At 40.4% G+C, this 19,551-nt stretch overlaps 2 protein-coding genes across 2 annotated transcripts; one reads left to right on the top strand and one right to left on the bottom strand.

Annotated features, from left to right (window-relative positions):
* Positions 1-6,423: 6,423 nt before the first annotated feature.
* Positions 6,424-13,689, top strand: LOC108037000 (putative uncharacterized protein DDB_G0288537). Its single transcript, XM_044460022.1, has 3 exons — positions 6,424-6,853; positions 10,121-10,438; positions 10,691-13,689. Exons 1-3 carry the CDS (start codon positions 6,712-6,714, stop codon positions 12,382-12,384), a joined length of 2,154 nt encoding a protein of 717 aa, XP_044315957.1. The 5' UTR covers positions 6,424-6,711; the 3' UTR covers positions 12,385-13,689.
* Positions 13,690-14,054: 365 nt separating this feature from the next.
* On the bottom strand, positions 14,055-19,361 carry LOC108036997 (carbohydrate sulfotransferase 11). The gene is made up of 4 exons (XM_044459711.1): positions 18,921-19,361; positions 17,394-17,950; positions 17,275-17,330; positions 14,055-15,937 (listed from the first exon to the last, which is right to left on the bottom strand). The coding sequence occupies exons 2-4, from the start codon at positions 17,882-17,884 to the stop codon at positions 15,159-15,161; spliced, it is 1,326 nt and encodes a 441-aa protein (XP_044315646.1). The 5' UTR covers positions 17,885-17,950; positions 18,921-19,361; the 3' UTR covers positions 14,055-15,158.
* Between the last annotated feature and the right edge of the window lie 190 nt (positions 19,362-19,551).

The following is a 19,551-nucleotide window of genomic DNA, read 5'->3' as shown; positions in this document are numbered from 1 at the left end:
TTCGGCCAGAGGAAGAGCGCGAATGTGCGAGCGGGTGAGCAATAGAGCTGCGTGTGCGTCTGCGGGAAGTTCATTCACATTTGCACTCATTACGCGGCCAACGTCGACTTTGACGTCGCTGCTTTACTGCCCCCGCACGGAATCTAGAAACTGACTCTGCCCCAAAGTGTAGGCGCCATCTGCCGGGCGGTCTTCGCTAAATATATACAATAGAAAATTACAATTTTAATCTTGGCAAATTTTACAACTTTGATTGGCCTGGTTAAAATGATACTATATTCCAAAAGAGCAAATATGTAAATTGAAAATACTATGTGAATCTTGTAAAGTTTTCTCTGTAAATATAGTTTTATTTAAGTTAATTTTATTTTAAACATTAATATTATAACCATCAAATTATCACCTCACCTTTACTGGTTAATTAAAAACGGTTGTGACTTTTGCATCAGTTAGATGAAAACAACTATGTATATTACAACATTTTGAAAGGGGCAAATACTTAAAACTGAATTTTGAGAATGAATATGGTTTCACCTCTTAAAATATCAACTAGGAGCTATAATATATTCATAATTTAATCCAAGCCTTAATATTAAATATTTGTTTTACCAGATTCAGCTGAAAAAGACATCGCAGTAATTAAAGTAAGGGATATACCAGTGGTTGTTCTACTAGGAAATCAAGGTTTGCCTATTCCACACTTGGCCCGTCATTGACCCCTGACCCCTGACCCCTCCGCCCTCTCTAGATGACGATTGGCGGGCACGCTTTTCATCACGTTGCCGCTTACAGGTGTCCGGATTGATTGCCACGGCAAGTCCGAACAATTGTGCTCCCCGTCGTCTTGCGTTCGTCACTCGTTTGTGTGTCGTGTAATAGGCACAGCGGTAATGTGACTTTCGAGTGCCCAGAGTTCCCTCCTTCACCCACCGGTTTCCCCGAGGCAACGTGCCTGGGGCCATACAATGTTTATCGTTCGAATGGTGTAAGCAGCAAACCCACCGACCCACCAAAACACCACCCAAACCACCCACCAACCCCCCAGGTGGGCCGTCAAACGCTCAGTAGGCCAGCCACAAAAATCGCTTCAAACCCGCTGTCACGTTTGCCGCTCACGTTTTCCCAGCAGCGCTGCTTCAAACAGGTTGCATGTTGCATCGGGGTCTGTGTGCCAGCGTAACACTTGGGAAATGGGGTTTACCTGGTGACGGTTGTGGGGGGTCGCTGGTGGGTGGGGGGCGTGCATGACCTGATTGGCGGGCTCTCTCAACTCTGGTTACGTCCACCGTTGCTGTGGTAATCGTCATGTGGCCTGTTTACTCACGTTGCAGTCAGCCTGGCCAGAAGAAAACACCAACAGCAGTATCATAAATATAAACATAAAACCATCCATTGCAGGCGGGAAAAGTGGGAGTCCAGATAATCCGTTGACGCGCTTTTCGAGGTCAAGTTGGAAAAGCGTCATGGAAAATTCACCCCAAAGGTAGCAGAGATTCGAATAAGGAAAACAGGCTCGGAAAGTTTTCATTTCTATTCAGAGATATTAAAATGAAATTTTCTCAAAATTAATCACATAGATAATTTTGAAACAAAGAAATAAGTTTATTTACTTTTTAAAGCATTACCAAAAAGTTTAGTTAGAGCTATAGAAGAAATATATATAATATGCAATAATTTATAATAACATCTTTAAACTACATTTAACTATTTGACTATCACAATGCCATATCGGTTAATGTACACCTAAAATGGCGCACAAATAGTAAAACAAATATATTTATCTTTCGTCTCGAACACTGCTGTTAAACATGTCCAGCAAATCGTACTTCATAGGTCGCTAAAACAAAATAAACGTTTGCACTTGACAAGTATATATTTATTCTCTGTAATCAAACAAAAAACATTGCGATTATTACATAATCAACGACACTTGAGACAGTCCAGCACAGAACAAAGAAAGAATCAGAATGTAAGTCAACATTCAATAATAAATTACAAATATATTATTTTAATGTAGATTTCATCATATATACATTTGCATTTATTATATAAGAATGTGAACGTTTACCTTTCCTATGGAGAGTATAATCGAATTAACCCTTATCTTAAAAAATATTTTTTCTATGAGCAATATTTAAATTTGTATATATTAAGGCGTATTTTGAAATAATAAATTAGTAATACCGAATTATATTTTTAGTATATAATAATGAGATAGGGGAATTTTATTTAATAGAGTAATTAAAAAATTATAAATGTTTATGACGCTAGATATTTTATGAACCCACTTGATTTAATGGCGTGGACTTTCATCGTCTGTTACAGGCCAGTTTATCTTCTAATTCAAGTGTATTTCCCAGAAAATTATTTTCCTAAATGACCTATACCAAGATTAGAAAAAATAGTAAACAAAAGCAGTCTGGAAAATGTTATTTACTGGCCCTTTAAATACCCTTTAATCTGTGAATTCTGTTCTTAAGTTTGTGCATTTCAGGATAATAATTATATATTATAGGGCTAATCTAAATTAATTCGGGAATCCCATTATAAACCTATTCAAAAAAAAGTTATTTTTAAAATTTCTACATCTGGATGATTACAAAGTTTTAAAATGGCTAGAAATAGGATCCCTTTCACCCAAAATCGCTTATCTCTCCTATCGATTCTTGTAAATACAGAGTGTAGCCCTAGTTGGCTAGTTCCCATTTTAATGGGTAACTTTTACTGTAAGAATTATATACTGTGACAATAACAACTACAATTACAGCAGCGGCACAATTGCCGCGAGCACGTTGCCAAGAAACAACAAAAACCATTGGTGAATTGTAATCAATGCATTGTGCAAAAAAATACTTGTGAAGATTTGCATTTTTTTCTATTGGGATTTCGCCCCCTGCAAGCCACACACATAAATGGTGTAATGGAAAAAAATAATATTTTGATTGCAAGCGAGCTAGACCAATATCAGCATAGTGAAACTTCGTTAAAAAGAACTAGAATTTCATTTAGAATACCACAAAAGTGCTTATCTCGACGTTATTATATACTGCTGCAATATGTATTACGTATACGCGATATTACGTATACATAATATTACGCATACGCAAGCATATTTTTAGAAAGAAGCGTGGATAACATATTTGTAAGTTTCTGATTGTGGCTATTCTAATTGTACTGGCATTTTATTTTAAAAATAAATGGTTTTTAAAAAAATGTTCTATAAATTACAACAATGGTTTGAGAAAATTACAATACTAAAAATAATATAAAACTAAATATTCAATGTACTTGCATTTCCAATTCTTTATTGTACTGATGGTTTGATAAGAAAGTCTTTTCAAAAAATTAAAGTAGCTCATATTTTATTTTAAACTAATGTGAAAACTGATCAGCATTTATTTATAATTAATCAGAAAAGTGAGAACTAGTTCGAAATTACTTTAAAGCCAAGTCCTTATTTTCCACTTCTTTTATTACTTATGTTATGAGACAACTTGGCCAAGGACCACTGTAGCATCTTGGCAATGCTGGAAACAAACGCAATAAGTGGAAAACACGTCAATTTCCATTTGGTTTGCGTAGCCGACTCAAGTCGCCAACATGTGAGCCGTCGCAGGCCGGCTGTTCGGGAGCGTTGCACTAGCCACCAGCTGCCTCACATTCCGCGACACGTGACCGCTCCGCCGACTCGATTCTCGAACGTCGATTGCCGGGCGTCCAGCGGCGAACTTTTACGCCGTCGAGTCAGCAGCGCGCACGCCACGCCTCTGGGCTACGAGAATATAAATAGCGTTGCTATAACTTGACTGCTGATGCACTGAGGTGGGGTTTTCTAAGGGGGTTGCCATTGGCAAGGGGTCCAGGGTGTCGACCAAATGTTTCGTAACCGTTTGTGGCTTTCTGCTGCCCTTATCCGCCCCCCTCCCCAGCGACTGATTACCGTCTAGTTCCCCAATGCACCAGTATGAGTATGACCGAACCAACCATAGATGAGTGTTCGTACACAGACCTTGATAAGGGCCCCACTATATGTATTTGCATACTGATAGCGGAGATTATGGGGTTTGGCTATGGCTTGGGGTATCCCAAAGGGGATGGTCGGGGGTCTGAGCCCTTGCCAGCGGATGTGACTACGATTGGTTGGGACACGTGAATGGGGCGGCTCACGTGGATATCGCGTAGTGATCGCGTAATTGGGATTTGCTCATGATCAACAGCAATCAGGGGCTGTAAACTGTGAACTGGAAGCTGGGCGGCGGATCTATATTGCAAAGTGGATAACCAGATCGCACCAGCTCCATGGGGTCCAAGTGTCGGCATTAATTAAGAATTTGTGATTTCTTACGGGGATAGGTCAGTTATAAATCTCTATCAAAGCACTGATTGTTTTCTGCCTAAATAAACTAATAAATGTTTATTATTTAAATTATTTATCAGACATTTATATTTAAGACAAATCAGTTCTTAATTGGTTTACCTTAAAAATACAAATATATTTTTATAAATAAAGTGCTAATTAATGACATATTTTTATGAAAGAAATAAACTGCATAAGAGTTATAATTTCAAAAATTGTTTTTCTGCCATGGGGTAAAAAGTAGTATATCTCTTATCGAATTAAGTAATTTGTAACAATAACGCGTACTTATTTACTATTGTGGATGTATTTTTCCTTATCTAAATATATATTATAATTCCAATGAATGCTCGACTTAAGCAATGGAAATGCATCATTAAATTCCAGAAGTTAACATAACAAACACAAAACGCAGTGATAAAAATGTTCCTGCTCTAATAATAGCCTATAAAAATCATGAAAAGATAAAGTATAATGTTGCACTTTATCAGCCTTTAGTTCTTTTAATTTCTCTGGTTTTCATAGGGCACTATTATTGTACTGCGGTTGTAAATGGCATTTTGTAATCACTTTTCAGAACTTCTTAATGCCTATTCAATAGAATTCATTGTTTCATTGGATTCATTGTTTGTTCCTCATTTTTGTTTTAGTGCCTGGTGACCAGAAACTTGCATAATCCGATATTTTCCTCACTTTTTACCCCTTGTTTGCCAAGAATTGTCGGTGTTTATGTATAAAGCTGTTCTGTGGTCGTTGTTTCTTTGTTTTTAACTGCAACTAAGTTGCTTGTGTCCGTGGATCTCCCCCTTCCATTTTGATAACCGTATCGCAGCGTTAAGTGGTTAATGATGATTTATATAAGCGGTAGAGTCGTTTTGTAATGGCTCACCAGACAGTTTGGTGGCTAAAAAGATATCGGCGTGACCATACATTTACCCTGTCTAGGTATTCAAAGTTTCAAAGCCACGTGATCTATAGATCAGCCCGATGGGTTTTCTAAGTTCAAACTAATTAATAAGATTTCTTAATTATATGCCGGTTTGTCTACTTAAGTTCAATGGTTAGTACTTTGTATAGGTACTGTTTATTAATCAAACAAAAAGTGTTTAGTCTGTTCGGAAAAATTTCCATATCTGAAAATGTGCGCAAATTGGCCTTGTGGTATTTCGGGACTTGTAAAATTTTAACAGTACAAGTTAGAAGATTAAAATATTTTTAAATATTAAAAAGAATCTGTTTTTACATACTAATACATCTTTAATTAAAAAAATGTTTAGTTTAGTTTAATTAAACAATCTTTTATAATTAATAATTATTTATTAATATTATAAAAATTATATGTTTCTCAACATAATGCTTTCATAATCAAATTTTGCTATTATGCTACATATATTAATAAGTAATCAAAACGTTCTTTCTTGAAAATTTTTCAAAAACCTACAATTTCTGAAGGTAAAGTCTTTTAAAACACAAAATAAAAATGTATTACCTAAGCATTTTTTAATTTCAGTTCCCCAAACTCCTCAGCCATTTGCATTTGTGTATGTAAATGCATTCTCGATTAATAATAATGTGCTGGTTTCTCTGAATATTTTGTGTAAGACGCTTGCGTCATCAAGCCAACTGGTACTGAGAATCGCAATCAGAATGGGAATAAGAATCGGAATCGAAATCAGACTCACGCGGCCAAAGCACCTCAGTCGCCTTACGTGTGTGTGTGTCTGTGAGTGTTTGAGCGTCAAGAGCGTCGCCCGCCGCCCCCTGAGACCTCCACCCCTTCCATCATCCCAACAGGCAATCACGTTCTAGTTTCAAATGTGCAGCTCAAACGATTTTTTTTTAGATTGCCCGCTGATTACTCAACAACGGCAATGTGATCGCTTGCAACTAGAATGTTTGAAGGTTCGAAGTTGTGGCCAGGGAAATTTCACTTTTACTATAGGCGGCCCCATCGAGCATGTTCGAGGCAACAAGTTCGGTCGCGTGTATCGGATGCGTGTAGCCACAACGTGACCATCGAGCAGCTCGGCGGAGAAATGCTTTTACAAATTCAATTGCGATTCAGCCTTCTTTCGAAGCGGTTCAGGCGCTCGCGATAAGTCTCTATATATATTTCAATACAAATATATAGCCGATCCACACACACAGCCCATTCGATCCGCGATAAGTGAGAGCCGTTGAGCCGTTAAAAGCATTTCGGCCAAGTGCAGCAACCGCAGAAACGTCGCGTTAGCCAACTAAATCACAGTACCCACAAAAAGTGTTTGAAAAACAATTTTCAAAAAACAATTAAATAATTTTGCAAACAAAAAATATATAAACAATGCCAAAATTGTTTTGAACCCAAAAACATTATGTCGATTGTATGCACGCTGGAACAGAAAGTGAACTTTTTCAAAGCGGCTGCAACGACCAAAAATCTACTGATACTTAAAAACAATACGGATACCAATTACAGCAACAACTATAAGCAGGATAACCCCAGCAACAACAAATGTAGGTGTCAAGTGCCAAACAAAAAGCAAGAGTTGAAAATACGAAAAAAATTGATATAATTCTATAATTTCTGATGACATTTTGGATAACAAATTTTGAATAAATACTTTTGAACATTTTAAATTGATGAATAGCTGTAAAATATAAAAGTCCCATAAAAACATACAAACGTAGGATATAAACCGAAATTTGTATATTCCCATGAAAAATGTTAGTCATAGGAAAAACATTCTTAGTTATATATCGAGCTTATTTTTTTATTTTTCTGTGTAGTAAAATAACAACAATTAATCAGTTAATTGCCTAAATTTAATCGGAACGATTAAAACTAAAATCTTAAAAGATACAGTGACAAACTTAATTATTGGCACAGCAAGCATGTTAAACTTTGAGGCTATTTTTCTTCTTATAATATGCTGATATTAAAATAAAACAAAATATTTTTAGATAGAATCATTAATTTTATGTTAAATACAAGTGACTTCATTAATTTTTCTTTTATAAATAATTTATTAAAAATAAAAAACCAAAGAATGGACCAAATTTGCCTGAACAAAATTATTGGCACACTTGGGTTTTAATTAACTATTTTGTTAAAACTTTATCGATTTGGCCACTTTTTTTTAATTATCACATTTTCCTCTATAATCTTAATGGAGTAATGATTAATTTTATAGCTAAAATTGTTTTAGTGCCTTAAAATAAAGGAAAAGATGTTTGACTTTACAAGGTAAAAATAAAATCAACCGCATGTGTCCAAAAATTAAAATTTAATAAGCAGGATCAATGCAAATCGAAAGTCAACATTGGGGAAAGGATGCCCAGAAGCCATTTTTCCCATTCGGAGTCCTTTGCTACATTTTAAAGGACCCACGCAGTTGCAAAATGCAGGGCACACTGGCTAATCCATGGCTTTGAGAGGCCAGGAAAGCGTAATGATCGTATAAAAGGACAATGTCAACCTCCAGATTTCCTCAACACGTATCGAAGTTGATGATAAGAAGGACTTTGGTAAGGATATTCACCCAACAGCCTTTTTTCAGGCCCTGCATGACGGTTTCTACAAACGAATTGAACCTAGAAAAAATCAATAAATTTTAAAAGTCAAAAACAACCTTTTAGTGCAGCGAAATTTATATCTGAGTATGCCAATCGACTTTTGGGTCCTTTCAACCTTCTCGTATGATTTAATAATCCTTTCCCCAAGCAAAGAGCTTATGTTAGAACCCCTTTCAAGCCGATGGATTTTTTCTAGGAGCAATTCATTTGTAGAAACCATCATGCAGGGCCTGAAAAAAGGCTGTTGGGTGAATATCCTTACCAAAGTCCTTCTTATCATCAACTTCGATACGTGTTGAGGAAATCTGGAGGTTGACATTGTCCTTTTATACGATCATTACGCTTTCCTGGCCTCTCAAAGCCATGGATTAGCCAGTGTGCCCTGCATTTTGCAACTGCGTGGGTCCTTTAAAATGTAGCAAAGGACTCCGAATGGGAAAAATGGCTTCTGGGCATCCTTTCCCCAATGTTGACTTTCGATTTGCATTGATCCTGCTTATTAAATTTTAATTTTTGGACACATGCGGTTGATTTTATTTTTACCTTGTAAAGTCAAACATCTTTTCCTTTATTTTAAGGCACTAAAACAATTTTAGCTATAAAATTAATCATTACTCCATTAAGATTATAGAGGAAAATGTGATAATTAAAAAAAGTGGCCAAATCGATAAAGTTTTAACAAAATAGTTAATTAAAACCCAAGTGTGCCAATAATTTTGTTCAGGCAAATTTGGTCCATTCTTTGGTTTTTTATTTTTAATAAATTATTTATAAAAGAAAAATTAATGAAGTCACTTGTATTTAACATAAAATTAATGATTCTATCTAAAAATATTTTGTTTTATTTTAATATCTGCATATTATAAGAAGAAAAATAGCCTCAAAGTTTAACATGCTTGCTGTGCCAATAATTAAGTTTGTCACTGTATATAAATGTAGAATATAACTGAAGATATATTCACATGCACATTTGCAAACGATATGTAAATTTCTATTTGATTTAATGTCAAACTGTTTTCTTCTGCGTAGTAAAATAAAAAAGTTAATCAGTTCTAGAATATTTACTAAATTTAGTCGGTTAAAAACAATAACAGACAAATGATTGAAACGCAAAACAAAAATTCCCGAAAAAGTGTGGGGCAGAGGGGTGGCTGACGGAGCTTAGTCATTTTGTTTTTGTGAATTTTGTCAAGACGCCGACTGCAGCGCTGCTCTCTCATTCTCCCTCTCTCTTGCTCTCGCTTAGGGGTTGCCGGCAGCTGCGCAGTCAGCGTCGACGCCGACGTCAGCAGAGTCTGGCACATGCACATGACAATGTGTGTGTGCGAGCACATTGAACTGTAAATGCCAATTCGATGGTCATGGCGAGGGTGAGAAAAAGAGAGAAATGGAGAAAGAGAGTGGGGGCGCACTCACACAGACGTGCAATGTGCGATTTCTTGTTTACGTTTTAGCCCTGTGTGTTGGTGTTTGTTCTTCGCCTTTGTCGTCTAATTCTCTCGCTCACTGATTCTTGCATCATTGGCCGTAATCATTGTGTAAATGCCTGTGCTAAAAACGAAAGCAAACGGTAAAGCTATAGTCGAGGGCAAAAAAAGCAAGGGCAAGGACCATCGAACAAAGAAAGTTCTGTGTGTGTGAGTGTAAGTGTGTGTGTTGGCCAGACAAGATCGCATTAGACATTTTTGGGAACCCAACGAATTCTGCATTGACTGTCATCTTATCAGCTCCTCAACTTGATTACAATTACTATATACATATATTCTATATATGATATGGCCAGATAAGACTTGTTGAAAGAAATACCATAAATAGGTGATAAGTGAATTTATATTATGGTAGCAGGAAAGAGATATTTTGCGCAATCTTTGATTTCAATTGGGACCAAGGTCTTATTTGTTTATTATTTTTTGGGGGTTGATACAAATTTGTTGCCTGCTTCTAGGCGTAAGGAAACAATGAATGTCATTAAAAGAATCGCAGTTTGATATTGGTAATGATTTGTGATATAAAAATTTCTTTAAACAGAATTAAAATTAGATACTGACCCTAAGTTAAATATATGAGAGAGAAATATATAAAAGAATATAACTAAGCAAATCATTTAAAAACGGAATCGATTAAGTAAAATCAGTATTTCAATAGTTTGTAGTTTCAGTACAGTGATAGTGCAGTGACTAATCAATCCCTTCCCTCTTTCCTTTGCAGTTCACCGCATCCAGCAACAGAGCAACACCAGCCACCTGCAACATCAGCAGCAACTGCACCAAAAGCTAGCGCAGCTGCAGCACTTTCCCTACGGGCCACGCCCCCCCACCGGAGGCAAGGAGGAGACGCTGCTCCTATTAGCGCCGCCGGCCAAACTTTATCCGGAGGCAGCGGTGGCCACAGCAATGCCCGAGGTCCTCAGCGGCACGCCCACCAATAGCCACAACAAAGCCAACATCGCCATGATGAACAACGTCCGTCTGTCGAATATTTCGCCGACTCTGTCGATGAACGGCAGCTCCAACGAGGCATCTAATTGTAAGTATCCCTAAACTCCTCCTTTTGACTGGTTGATAACGATGCAGCCTACGTAGACTATTTAAAGTCCCTTAAGATACTTAACTCATGCATAGATAGATATAAATACTGCACCGTTTACAACCAGCTTTAAAATTATTTCATTCTTTGTTATATCAATCCAAACTTAAAAATTCCATTAGAGCATCTTATATGCAATGTAATTATAATAAAAAACTCGAAAACTAATCTCTTTCTCTCCTTTCCTTGCAGTGCATCCCCTATCCATGTACGGTGGATCCATCAGTCCGCAGTCGAATGACAGCGGCATGTCCGACAGTCTGGGCAAGTTTGTCCCGGGAAGCGGATATGGAGATGGGATGATGGGCCAGTCCCCCTCGCAGGGCGGCAATGGACCCCAATCGGCGTTGACCGCTGCCCAAAAAGAGCTCTTCTCACAGCGAAAGCAGCGCGAATTCACACCCGACAACAAGAAAGACGAGAGCTACTGGGATCGCCGGAGACGGAACAATGAGGCGGCCAAGAGGAGTCGGGAGAAGAGGCGCTACAACGACATGGTTCTGGAGCAGCGCGTCATCGAGCTGACCAAGGAGAATCATGTGCTGAAGGCCCAGCTGGACGCCATACGCGACAAGTTCAATATCTCCGGCGAGAATCTGGTCAGCGTGGAGAAGATCCTGGCATCGCTGCCCACCAGCGAACAGGTGCTGAGCAACACGAAGCGGGCCAAGATGAGCGGTGGCTCCTCCTCGGGCTCCTCGCCATCGGGCAGTGGATCGGGTGAGGGTTCCCCGCCCAGTGGCCACAATGTCTACCCGGGCGGTCCGCCACTATCTCCGCTCATCTATGGACCCAACGGCAATGCCCGACCAGAGGCCACGATCAAGAGTGTCCACCATGTGCAGCATGCGGGTGTTCCGCCGCCTCCAACGCACCTGCAACAGTTGGTTGTGCCCCAGCCCCAGCCGCAGCATCTCTACCAGCCACAAGCACAGCAGCATCAGCCGCATCAGCAGCAGGTTCCCCAGCAGCAGCAGCAGCAGCCACCGCATCATCAGCAGCAGCAGCAGGAGCCAAGCCCCAGTGCCGGCTCCAGTTCTCCAGCCATCTCCGATCCGCACAACCGCCCGCCAAGCAGCACAATTGCCACTCTCCAGGTGCAGCTCCAGCAGGCACTGAACAGGAATGTCCGACCCGAGGATCTGGACAGTCTGCGCAAGGCGGTGGCCGCCGGAGCTCTGTACAATGCAGCAGCTGTGGTGGGAGCACCACCACCACCACCACCTGCTGGTCTCTATGTTCCCGCTCCCAGCGCCTACAAGGATCACCTGGAGGCGGCGGCCGCCTGGAGTCACAATGTCGAGACGGCGGTGAGCAGCAGTGCCGTGGACGCGGTCAGCAGCTCATCGGTGTCGGCCAGTGCGGCCAGTGTCCTGAATCTTTCACGGCGGGCCTGCTCACCCAGCTACGAGCACATGCTCTCCTCCACCACCTCCTCCACTCTGTCCTCCGCTTCGTCCTCGGGAGCTGTTTCCGGCGATGATGAGCAGGAGCACGAACCAGCGCACATGGCTCCACTGCAGCTCCAGAGGAGCAGTCCGCAGCAGGGCAGCGATGCCAACAACTGCCTGCCACTAAAGCTGCGCCACAAATCGCACCTGGGCGACAAGGATGCGGCGGCCACGGCCCTGCTATCGCTGCAGCACATCAAGCAGGAGCCCAACTGCAATCGGGCATCGCCGCCTGCCTGGAACGATGGCGGGGACAACTCCAGCGACGAGCGGGACTCGGGCATCTCCATAGCCAGTGCGGAGTGGACGGCGCAGCTGCAGAGGAAGCTACTGGCGCCCAAGGAGGCCAATGTCGAACGCGATCAGATGCTCAAGTCGCAGCTGGAGCGCCTGGAGTCCGAGGTGGCCAGCATTAAAATGATTCTGGCCGAGTAGCCCAGCTTGAGAAGTTGGAGGACTGCAGCAGGAGCAGGATCTGGATCAGGATCAGGAGAGAGAGCGAAGAGACAGAGACTCTGAGGGATCGGAGTCGAGGGAGCAGAGCAGTAGATGGCAGAGCAGAGAGTTCCATGGCGCCAGTAGTTCTCCTGGACAAAGAAGTTTTAAACGTATAGTGGAGATGTCCAAAACCGAGTGTTAACTATTAGATATCGATGCATGCTTGTCTTTATCTCTATGTGTATAGCTCTAGGGCCGGGTTTGGGCCATAAGGACTCCTAGACCCTATGGTTTAAGCCCGGCCAATACGTATCCGTGTGTATGTTTATCTATCCACTGTATTGAGTCTTGTAATCGTGAATGTTTAACTATATAGATCTCGTCAAACTCGGAGCTAAACAAATCCTTAGGGTCGTCAGCCCAGAAGAATTTCTTATTTAACTGTTTATAAACACACACGCTATTTGTTTGCATAGCTAACTGGTGACCTCGCTTAATATCGGGGTCACCGGAGACGCTATTGTTCTCTTATGCATCCCAAGTTTCCTTATGCACAGCGAAAGCGGAGAAAGAAGATATATTATATTTGTAGGCAAAAGTTACCAAGTATTTGCTGTTGTACATATTACACAATTAATTATATTTACAATACATCTTTATTCCTATCGTGTATATAATTTTAGTTGCAAGCTAAGCTTATTTTATTTTATTTTATATTATTGTGTAGTGAAGTAAACATATAGATTACACTTAAGCGACGCGTGAAGCACATTCAAAACGTGAGAGACGAAAGAAATCTGAAAGAATTAATGAATATATTCTGCAATAAATAATTTTAAATATCTTACCTTAATGTTTGTCGTTCTCAATTTATTTATTGTTTGCTGCTTTGGTTGCCCGTGTGGGTCATAGCGCTTTAACTAAATGTTATCGAAGTTTAAGAAACTTGAAAAACGAAAACAAGAAATGAAAAAAAAACAGAATCACACAAAATACATATATATATATATTCGTAGACCATATAGCTGGTAGATCGATCGATTCGAGACGTATTGGTGTCGTAAATCGTAGTCCATGTGAGGAGAGCGAGCATTCACTTTTAAAGTTGTATTAATTTTATGCCAATCACTGTATCCATATGGTAAAGCATTACACTTTACACTAAACGCGGTGAAGCACACAAGAAAAATACATATGATTATTACTATAACTATGCGTACGCAGCCCCTATCTATATGAATATTTAAATAACTCGTTTGTGTTGATCAATGAAAATAAAACTATTTATATTGATGAAAGAAATTTACAAAAGTCTTTTACTGCAATGTTTTATGGGGATCTTTTCGAAAGTTTCCGCTTTCAACGTTTAATTGGAGATGATTCATAGTATTATCAAAGAAAATCAGCAAAACAAATTAGAATTGCAGCTGTACTTGTGAGTTAATCTATTACAGGGCTTTTATTAAAGATTGCATCACCTTTTCACGATATTACAGCATGTACGAGGGCTGTCATAGAAGTAATAAATCTGGGTAGTTAAAACAAGTAATACATATGACGGAAAAGTCTCACTCACTTATATTTATGGGTATATTGCCAGTCTGAAAAGCGTTCTTCCCCTTAAACAGTTCCTCAAATAAAACAAAACTTCCCATTCGAGTGGTAAAGAGATTATTTATTCTTAATGACTTTGTTGCCTTGTATTTGTACAACGAAAAAAGTTTTGAAAATTTAATTTTATTTAGAATAATATCGTGTGTATGTCACTAATTTGTTTTTCGTTTTTCGTTTTGGTTTTATCTTTATTCGAAATACAGTATAAGTATAATAATTAAATATTCTCTGTCTTTTTATAATAAATCCTTAAACATCACATGAAAAGTTTTTCTTGTTGTTGGGTTTTCTTTCTTTTATAAGTTTTAAATACTTTCTATCCGTTCTTTGGTATAATTTTCATATCGAAAACTTGAATATTTTCCGCTTGTTTCGTTAGCCTAGGAAAAACGTATCTAGTCCACAAAAGTTATAGACTTAGATCAAGACCTGTTTATAAATTTCGTTTATATATAGGTATATATATATAATAACTTAATAATAGTAAGTACCATATGTTGTGGTTGTTGAGGGTTTGGTATTTCGGGGATTCGGTTGTAAATATGTGTAAATACAGAATTTTCTTTGGTTTAAGACGATTTCTCACTTTCTGGTTGTATATAACTCTCCAGCCTTGCCTTGAAGAATAGCGTTCGCGATATTGGTATAGAGGTCTGTATATATCGTTTATCTATATAATATATCGTTTTTTGTTTTTTGTTTTTGAGTTTTCTTGTGTGGGTGTGTTTTCGTTTGGTTTGAGAGTGCATCTGTAAATTGTAGGTACTTATAAACTAGCTACAACACAACACATGCCACGCCATGTAAAATTGTAGGGGTCTCGTGTCAGAATTTTGGTGGCTGAAAAAATCCATCAAAATGCTAAATCTTCTAACTAAGTTTTCTTTGGGTCGCTCCATACTTTACTTTCCTTTTGTTTTTTTTTTTTGGCATTATCTAAGAGAGGTCAAGAGTGTATTTCTTTGGTTTTGCGTTTTTGGAAAACGTTGATTTGGCCTTAAACTTTTTGGTAGATTTGTTAGCTTCGGTTGGGTTCTGTTTTTATCGTGTGTGTGTTTGTTTGTTTGTCTTTTGTCTGTGGTTTGAGTTTTCGTGTAAAAAGGTACATGATAAGATTGTTTCACGACTCATCGATGCCGAACTGATTGAGGTTGACCCTACGTGGTCTGACCTTGGGTGGAATGTCCACCTAAGGACACAGAGGGGGTGGTGCTGGTGGATCCGGCAGCAGGTGGCGCTCCAGACGCCGACGTGCTCTGCTCCAGACTCCACGGATGCACCATGTCGTAGTATTTGCGGTAGTCGTAGTCAAACAGCTCGAAATCGATGCGATATATCTTGAGCAATTGGTCCAACGTTGAGCGGTCGAGATCGGCGAAGTATCGCTCGACCAGTGCCTCCGATTTAACCCCACTTCGCGCATGGTTCCCAATCTTGCGCTGCTTTCGCTGCGGCAACTTGCCCAGTCCCAGGAGCAGGGACTCCAGGCCCGCCTGTCGAATGATGAACTCCGAGTCCCGCTGGAACGTCTCCGTCTTCCCAATAATGGTGAAGTTAACGCTGCAGGGCGTACAGAAGCTATAGATCGGTGCCCAGTGCTCGTCGAATCTCTTGCCCGCCGCCTGTTCGCCGATCAGGAAGCGCACAAACTCCTCGAAGGTGGGTCCACATCGCGGCCATGGTCCGCCCAGATTCCGCTTGCGGTAGCGATGCACGATCTTGGTGCCCAGGGTCTTGTAGAAGGTGTTCTTGTTGCCCTCCAGCTTGTTCCGATAGGCACTCAATATCCGCTCGAAGGGATCGCGGACGAAGAGGAAGGACAGCGCACTGGGCAGCAGCTCCATCAGTTCGCCGAGTTCCGGGCGGGGATACCGCTTCCTCGCCAGCTCCAAAGGTTGCGTCTCCGTCCGCTGCAGGAACTTCACATCGTAGCCGGCTGGAAAACAAATTAGAATAATTAATGCCTCAAAAAATCATATCTTAGCTCTATAGTTTTTCAACAAACAATCCGGTTTAATGATATAATAATGAGATAATATGGATATTTATAAAGCAAACAAAATTTGTCATCGTCAAATAACGATTTAATAATGTATTAAACTAAAATATGTAAATTTTAGATAATTATAAGCTAATTCGAAATCGTTATTATTTTGTTAATGCTCTTTAATCCATAAAGATGGAAACCACTTTACAATAAAAATTATTTTTAAAACAAGAAAGGAAAGATAACTTCGGGCGGAGCCGAAGTTGATATACCCTTGCAGAATACTCTGTAAATTATATTCTCCAAAATTATTCATATGATGCATTCTTAATACTCATAAAAAATCCGAACTTCCTAACTTTAACAACAACAAAGTTATGGCATTTCCAATCGTTCAGTTATATGGCAGCTATAGGATATAGTCGGCCGATCCTTATGAAATTTGATAGGTCGGATTGATTGGCCAAAAATAAAATCCATAGAAAATCCCAACTTCCTAACTTTACAAACACCAAAGTTATGGCATTTCCGATCAATCAGTTATATGGCAGCTATAGGATATAGTCGGCCGATCCTTATGAAATTTGGTAGGTCGGATTGATTGGCCAAAAATAAAATCCATAGAAAATCCCAACTTCCTAACTTAACAAACACCAAAGTTATGGCATTTCCGATCATTCAGTTATATGGCAGCTATAGGATATAGTCGGCCGATCCTTATGAAATTTGGTGGGTCGGATTGATTGGCCAAATATAAAACCCATAGAAAATCCCAACTTTCTAACTTTACAAACACCAAAGTTATGGCATTTCCGATCAATCAGTTATATGGCAGCTATAGGATATAGTCGGCCGATCCTTATGAAATTTGGTAGGTTGGATTGATTGGCCAAATATAAAACCCATAGAAAATCCCAACTTCCTAACTTTACAAACACGAAAGTTATGGCATTTCCGATCAATCAGTTATATGGCAGCTATAGGATATAGTCGGCCGATCCCGGCCGTTCCGACTTATATACTGCGTGCAAAGGAAAGAAGGGTGTGTGCAAAGTTTCAATCCGATAGCTTTAAAACTGAGAGACTAGTTTGCGTAGAAACAGACAGACGGACAGACGGACAGACGGACAGACGGACATGGCTATATCAACTCAGGAGGTGATCCTGATCAAGAATATATATACTTTATAGGGTCGGAGATGTCTCCTTCACTGCGTTGCACACTTTTGACCAAAATTATAATACCCTCTGCAAGGGTATAAAAATTATTATAATGCATAACTCACCAAGTATATTAAAGTAATACATCCATGTTGATGAAGCTGCCTTGAAGACGTTGCACCTGGAAGTATACAAAATACGAGGTTAGGAAATATAGGTAAGGTATAGATGGGTCGCCACTAACCAGACGAGATTGTTGTGGCCAGGGGAGACGAAGAACTCCCAGGGATTCGGTGGATACTTCTCCTGCAGCTTATAGCGATCGCAGACGGCGGCCAAGTGTTCGCTCCTCCTCTGCAATTCCCGCTCCGTGCGGCTGTGCAGTTCCTCGGAGTACTCGTACACGGGATTCAAGGTGCTAGCCGGCGATGGAGGAACTGCCGCCACAGGAGAGGAGCTTCCTGCACTGGCATTTCCCCCGGTGGTAGCCTTTTCCTGCTCCTGCTGCTTGGCCAAAATCCTCTGGCGTTGCAACTGCTGCCGCTTGATTTTAAGCTGCTGCTTCGAGGGCTCCGCATCCGCCTCCAATTCCGCGGCGGATATCCGCTCCCTATGCTCGTAGGCATTCAGGGACTCCCGGAAGAGGAAGGCGAAGTAGCACAGGCCCACCACGACACAGGCACCTATCTTCAGATAGGTCTGCAGGCGTCTTCCATAGCGCAGGCGGATGAGCATCTTGCGAGTCTACCACGGAGTCCTGCAGCGATCTCGCTGCATGTTCCACGGGTTGGCGACGGTTTCCTAGTGGGATTAAAAAAAGTCCAAGTTCCATTAGAACAAATGTTTCCTAAGATGCTTTTGAGGTACTTTCTCCTGGGTTCATTTGGCTTTAGTTATATTTAGGGCCTCTGATTTATAAAAACATTTATTTTTTAAGGCTACGATATTACAGAATCTTCAATATATTTATATTATTTATAAGGAAACTTACATTTAATCAATCGGCCGGAAATTTCTTTATGTTCAAGCCCCCTTTCAAAACTTTACCATACAAAAGTAAGAATATTTGCTTAATAAAACTATAGGACATTTTTAAAAAATAAATGATGTGTTAAACATGTTTAATATGTATAAAACGACTTTCATAAATTAAATATTAGATTTCTTTTGAAGAAGAAACAATACGACCCGTTGCAAGGGTATAACATGAAAGTAGCAGCTTTCAGATTCTGTTTTGGATTTTGTTTTGGCCAAGTAACTCCCATTAATTTTGCAGCCCCCTCATTTTTGGCGCTTTTAGCCAGGCGACACTTGTTGGTGTGTACACACCAAAGGACACCCTCTCCTCCACTCAAACAGTCAGCACCGAAAACAGGCCAACACACACATTCCGACTTGGCAAACTACGTCATAGCCCCACACACAGACACACTTTAGCGAAAAAACACTCGAAAAGTAGGACGTCATCCTTAAGCGTCAACATGGCCAATGCAATTGCTGTTGCTGAAGTTGCCGTTGCCGTTGTTGTTACTGTTGCTGTTGCAATGGTAATGTTGCCATGGGGTCACTTCTGGCCAGGAGTGGGAATTGGCCGCTGATAGCTGACACGAAGGCTGTAAAGTGTTCACAACACCACGGAGACCACTTGAAAGCAGTTAAAGCTGGCCACTTAATGCCACTATCTGGCCGTTAACACATATTTCCGCTTAATTCTGGGCCTTCATGGAGTAATCCCGTATGTAAGCCCTATGGAGGATATGGCTAAACTTACCCAAACGGCGGACGTTTAAATATATATCTTTTCTTTTGGGGGAGCTGCCTGTGTATACTGAAAGCCTACGGCTGCCCGCCTCCGACTCCTGCTGCCCCCTCCTCCACCTGGGGCCGCTCTGTTACGTGTTGCTCGTGGCTCCGGGGAATCCTGATGCCTGCTCCGCTTCTGCCGTCCTGCTCACGGCGGCCACTCGCTCTCAACTGCCAGTCGGCGGATGGCCGCAGCTGCTGGTCCCTGCTGTTCCGAACCAGCTCCCCAGTAAGCCGACAATCCTCTCCAGGCGCCGGCGCAGGGAGAGCCCGAGCACGACGACGACGCACTGGGAGAGACACGCGGACCGTGGGAATGTTGATTGCTGGCCACCGGGAAACTTCACAGGACCTTTTAACGGGTCTCCCATGTGATCATCAACTAGGGTTTCTAAATAAAAGTTTAATTAAGAATAAAAGAGTCTTTGTGTAAAATTATTAAACAATTAAATAGTAATTTAAAAAGCTATCTTCAATCTCATAAACTTTAGGAAGAAACCGAAACAAAATTACTGTTTCAAGTTACAAAAATTAAACAAATGATGGTAACCAATTTAAAAGCATTTTCACTATTTTTTTTGGTTGCAAACTAATTTTAA

This window comes from Drosophila rhopaloa, unplaced genomic scaffold (genome assembly GCF_018152115.1).
Source record: "Drosophila rhopaloa isolate 14029-0021.01 unplaced genomic scaffold, ASM1815211v1 contig_2, whole genome shotgun sequence".
Classification (NCBI taxonomy): domain Eukaryota; kingdom Metazoa; phylum Arthropoda; class Insecta; order Diptera; family Drosophilidae; genus Drosophila; species Drosophila rhopaloa.
This window is presented reverse-complemented; position numbering and strand designations above follow the sequence as displayed.

Excerpts from the sequence above, each read along its gene's own strand:
- LOC108037000 (XM_044460022.1), top strand. The coding sequence starts at position 6,712 with ATGTCGATTGTATGCACGCTGGAACAGAAAGTGAACTTTTTCAAAGCG. Across the intron at positions 6,854-10,120 it reads TAACCCCAGCAACAACAAAT|TTCACCGCATCCAGCAACAG; the intron begins GTAGGTGTCAAG and ends TTTCCTTTGCAG. Across the intron at positions 10,439-10,690 it reads CTCCAACGAGGCATCTAATT|TGCATCCCCTATCCATGTAC; the intron begins GTAAGTATCCCT and ends CTTTCCTTGCAG.
- LOC108036997 (XM_044459711.1), bottom strand. The coding sequence starts at position 17,884 with ATGCTCATCCGCCTGCGCTATGGAAGACGCCTGCAGACCTATCTGAAG. Across the intron at positions 17,331-17,393 it reads GGCCACAACAATCTCGTCTG|GTGCAACGTCTTCAAGGCAG; the intron begins GTTAGTGGCGAC and ends GTATACTTCCAG. Across the intron at positions 15,938-17,274 it reads GTATTACTTTAATATACTTG|CCGGCTACGATGTGAAGTTC; the intron begins GTGAGTTATGCA and ends TTTGTTTTCCAG.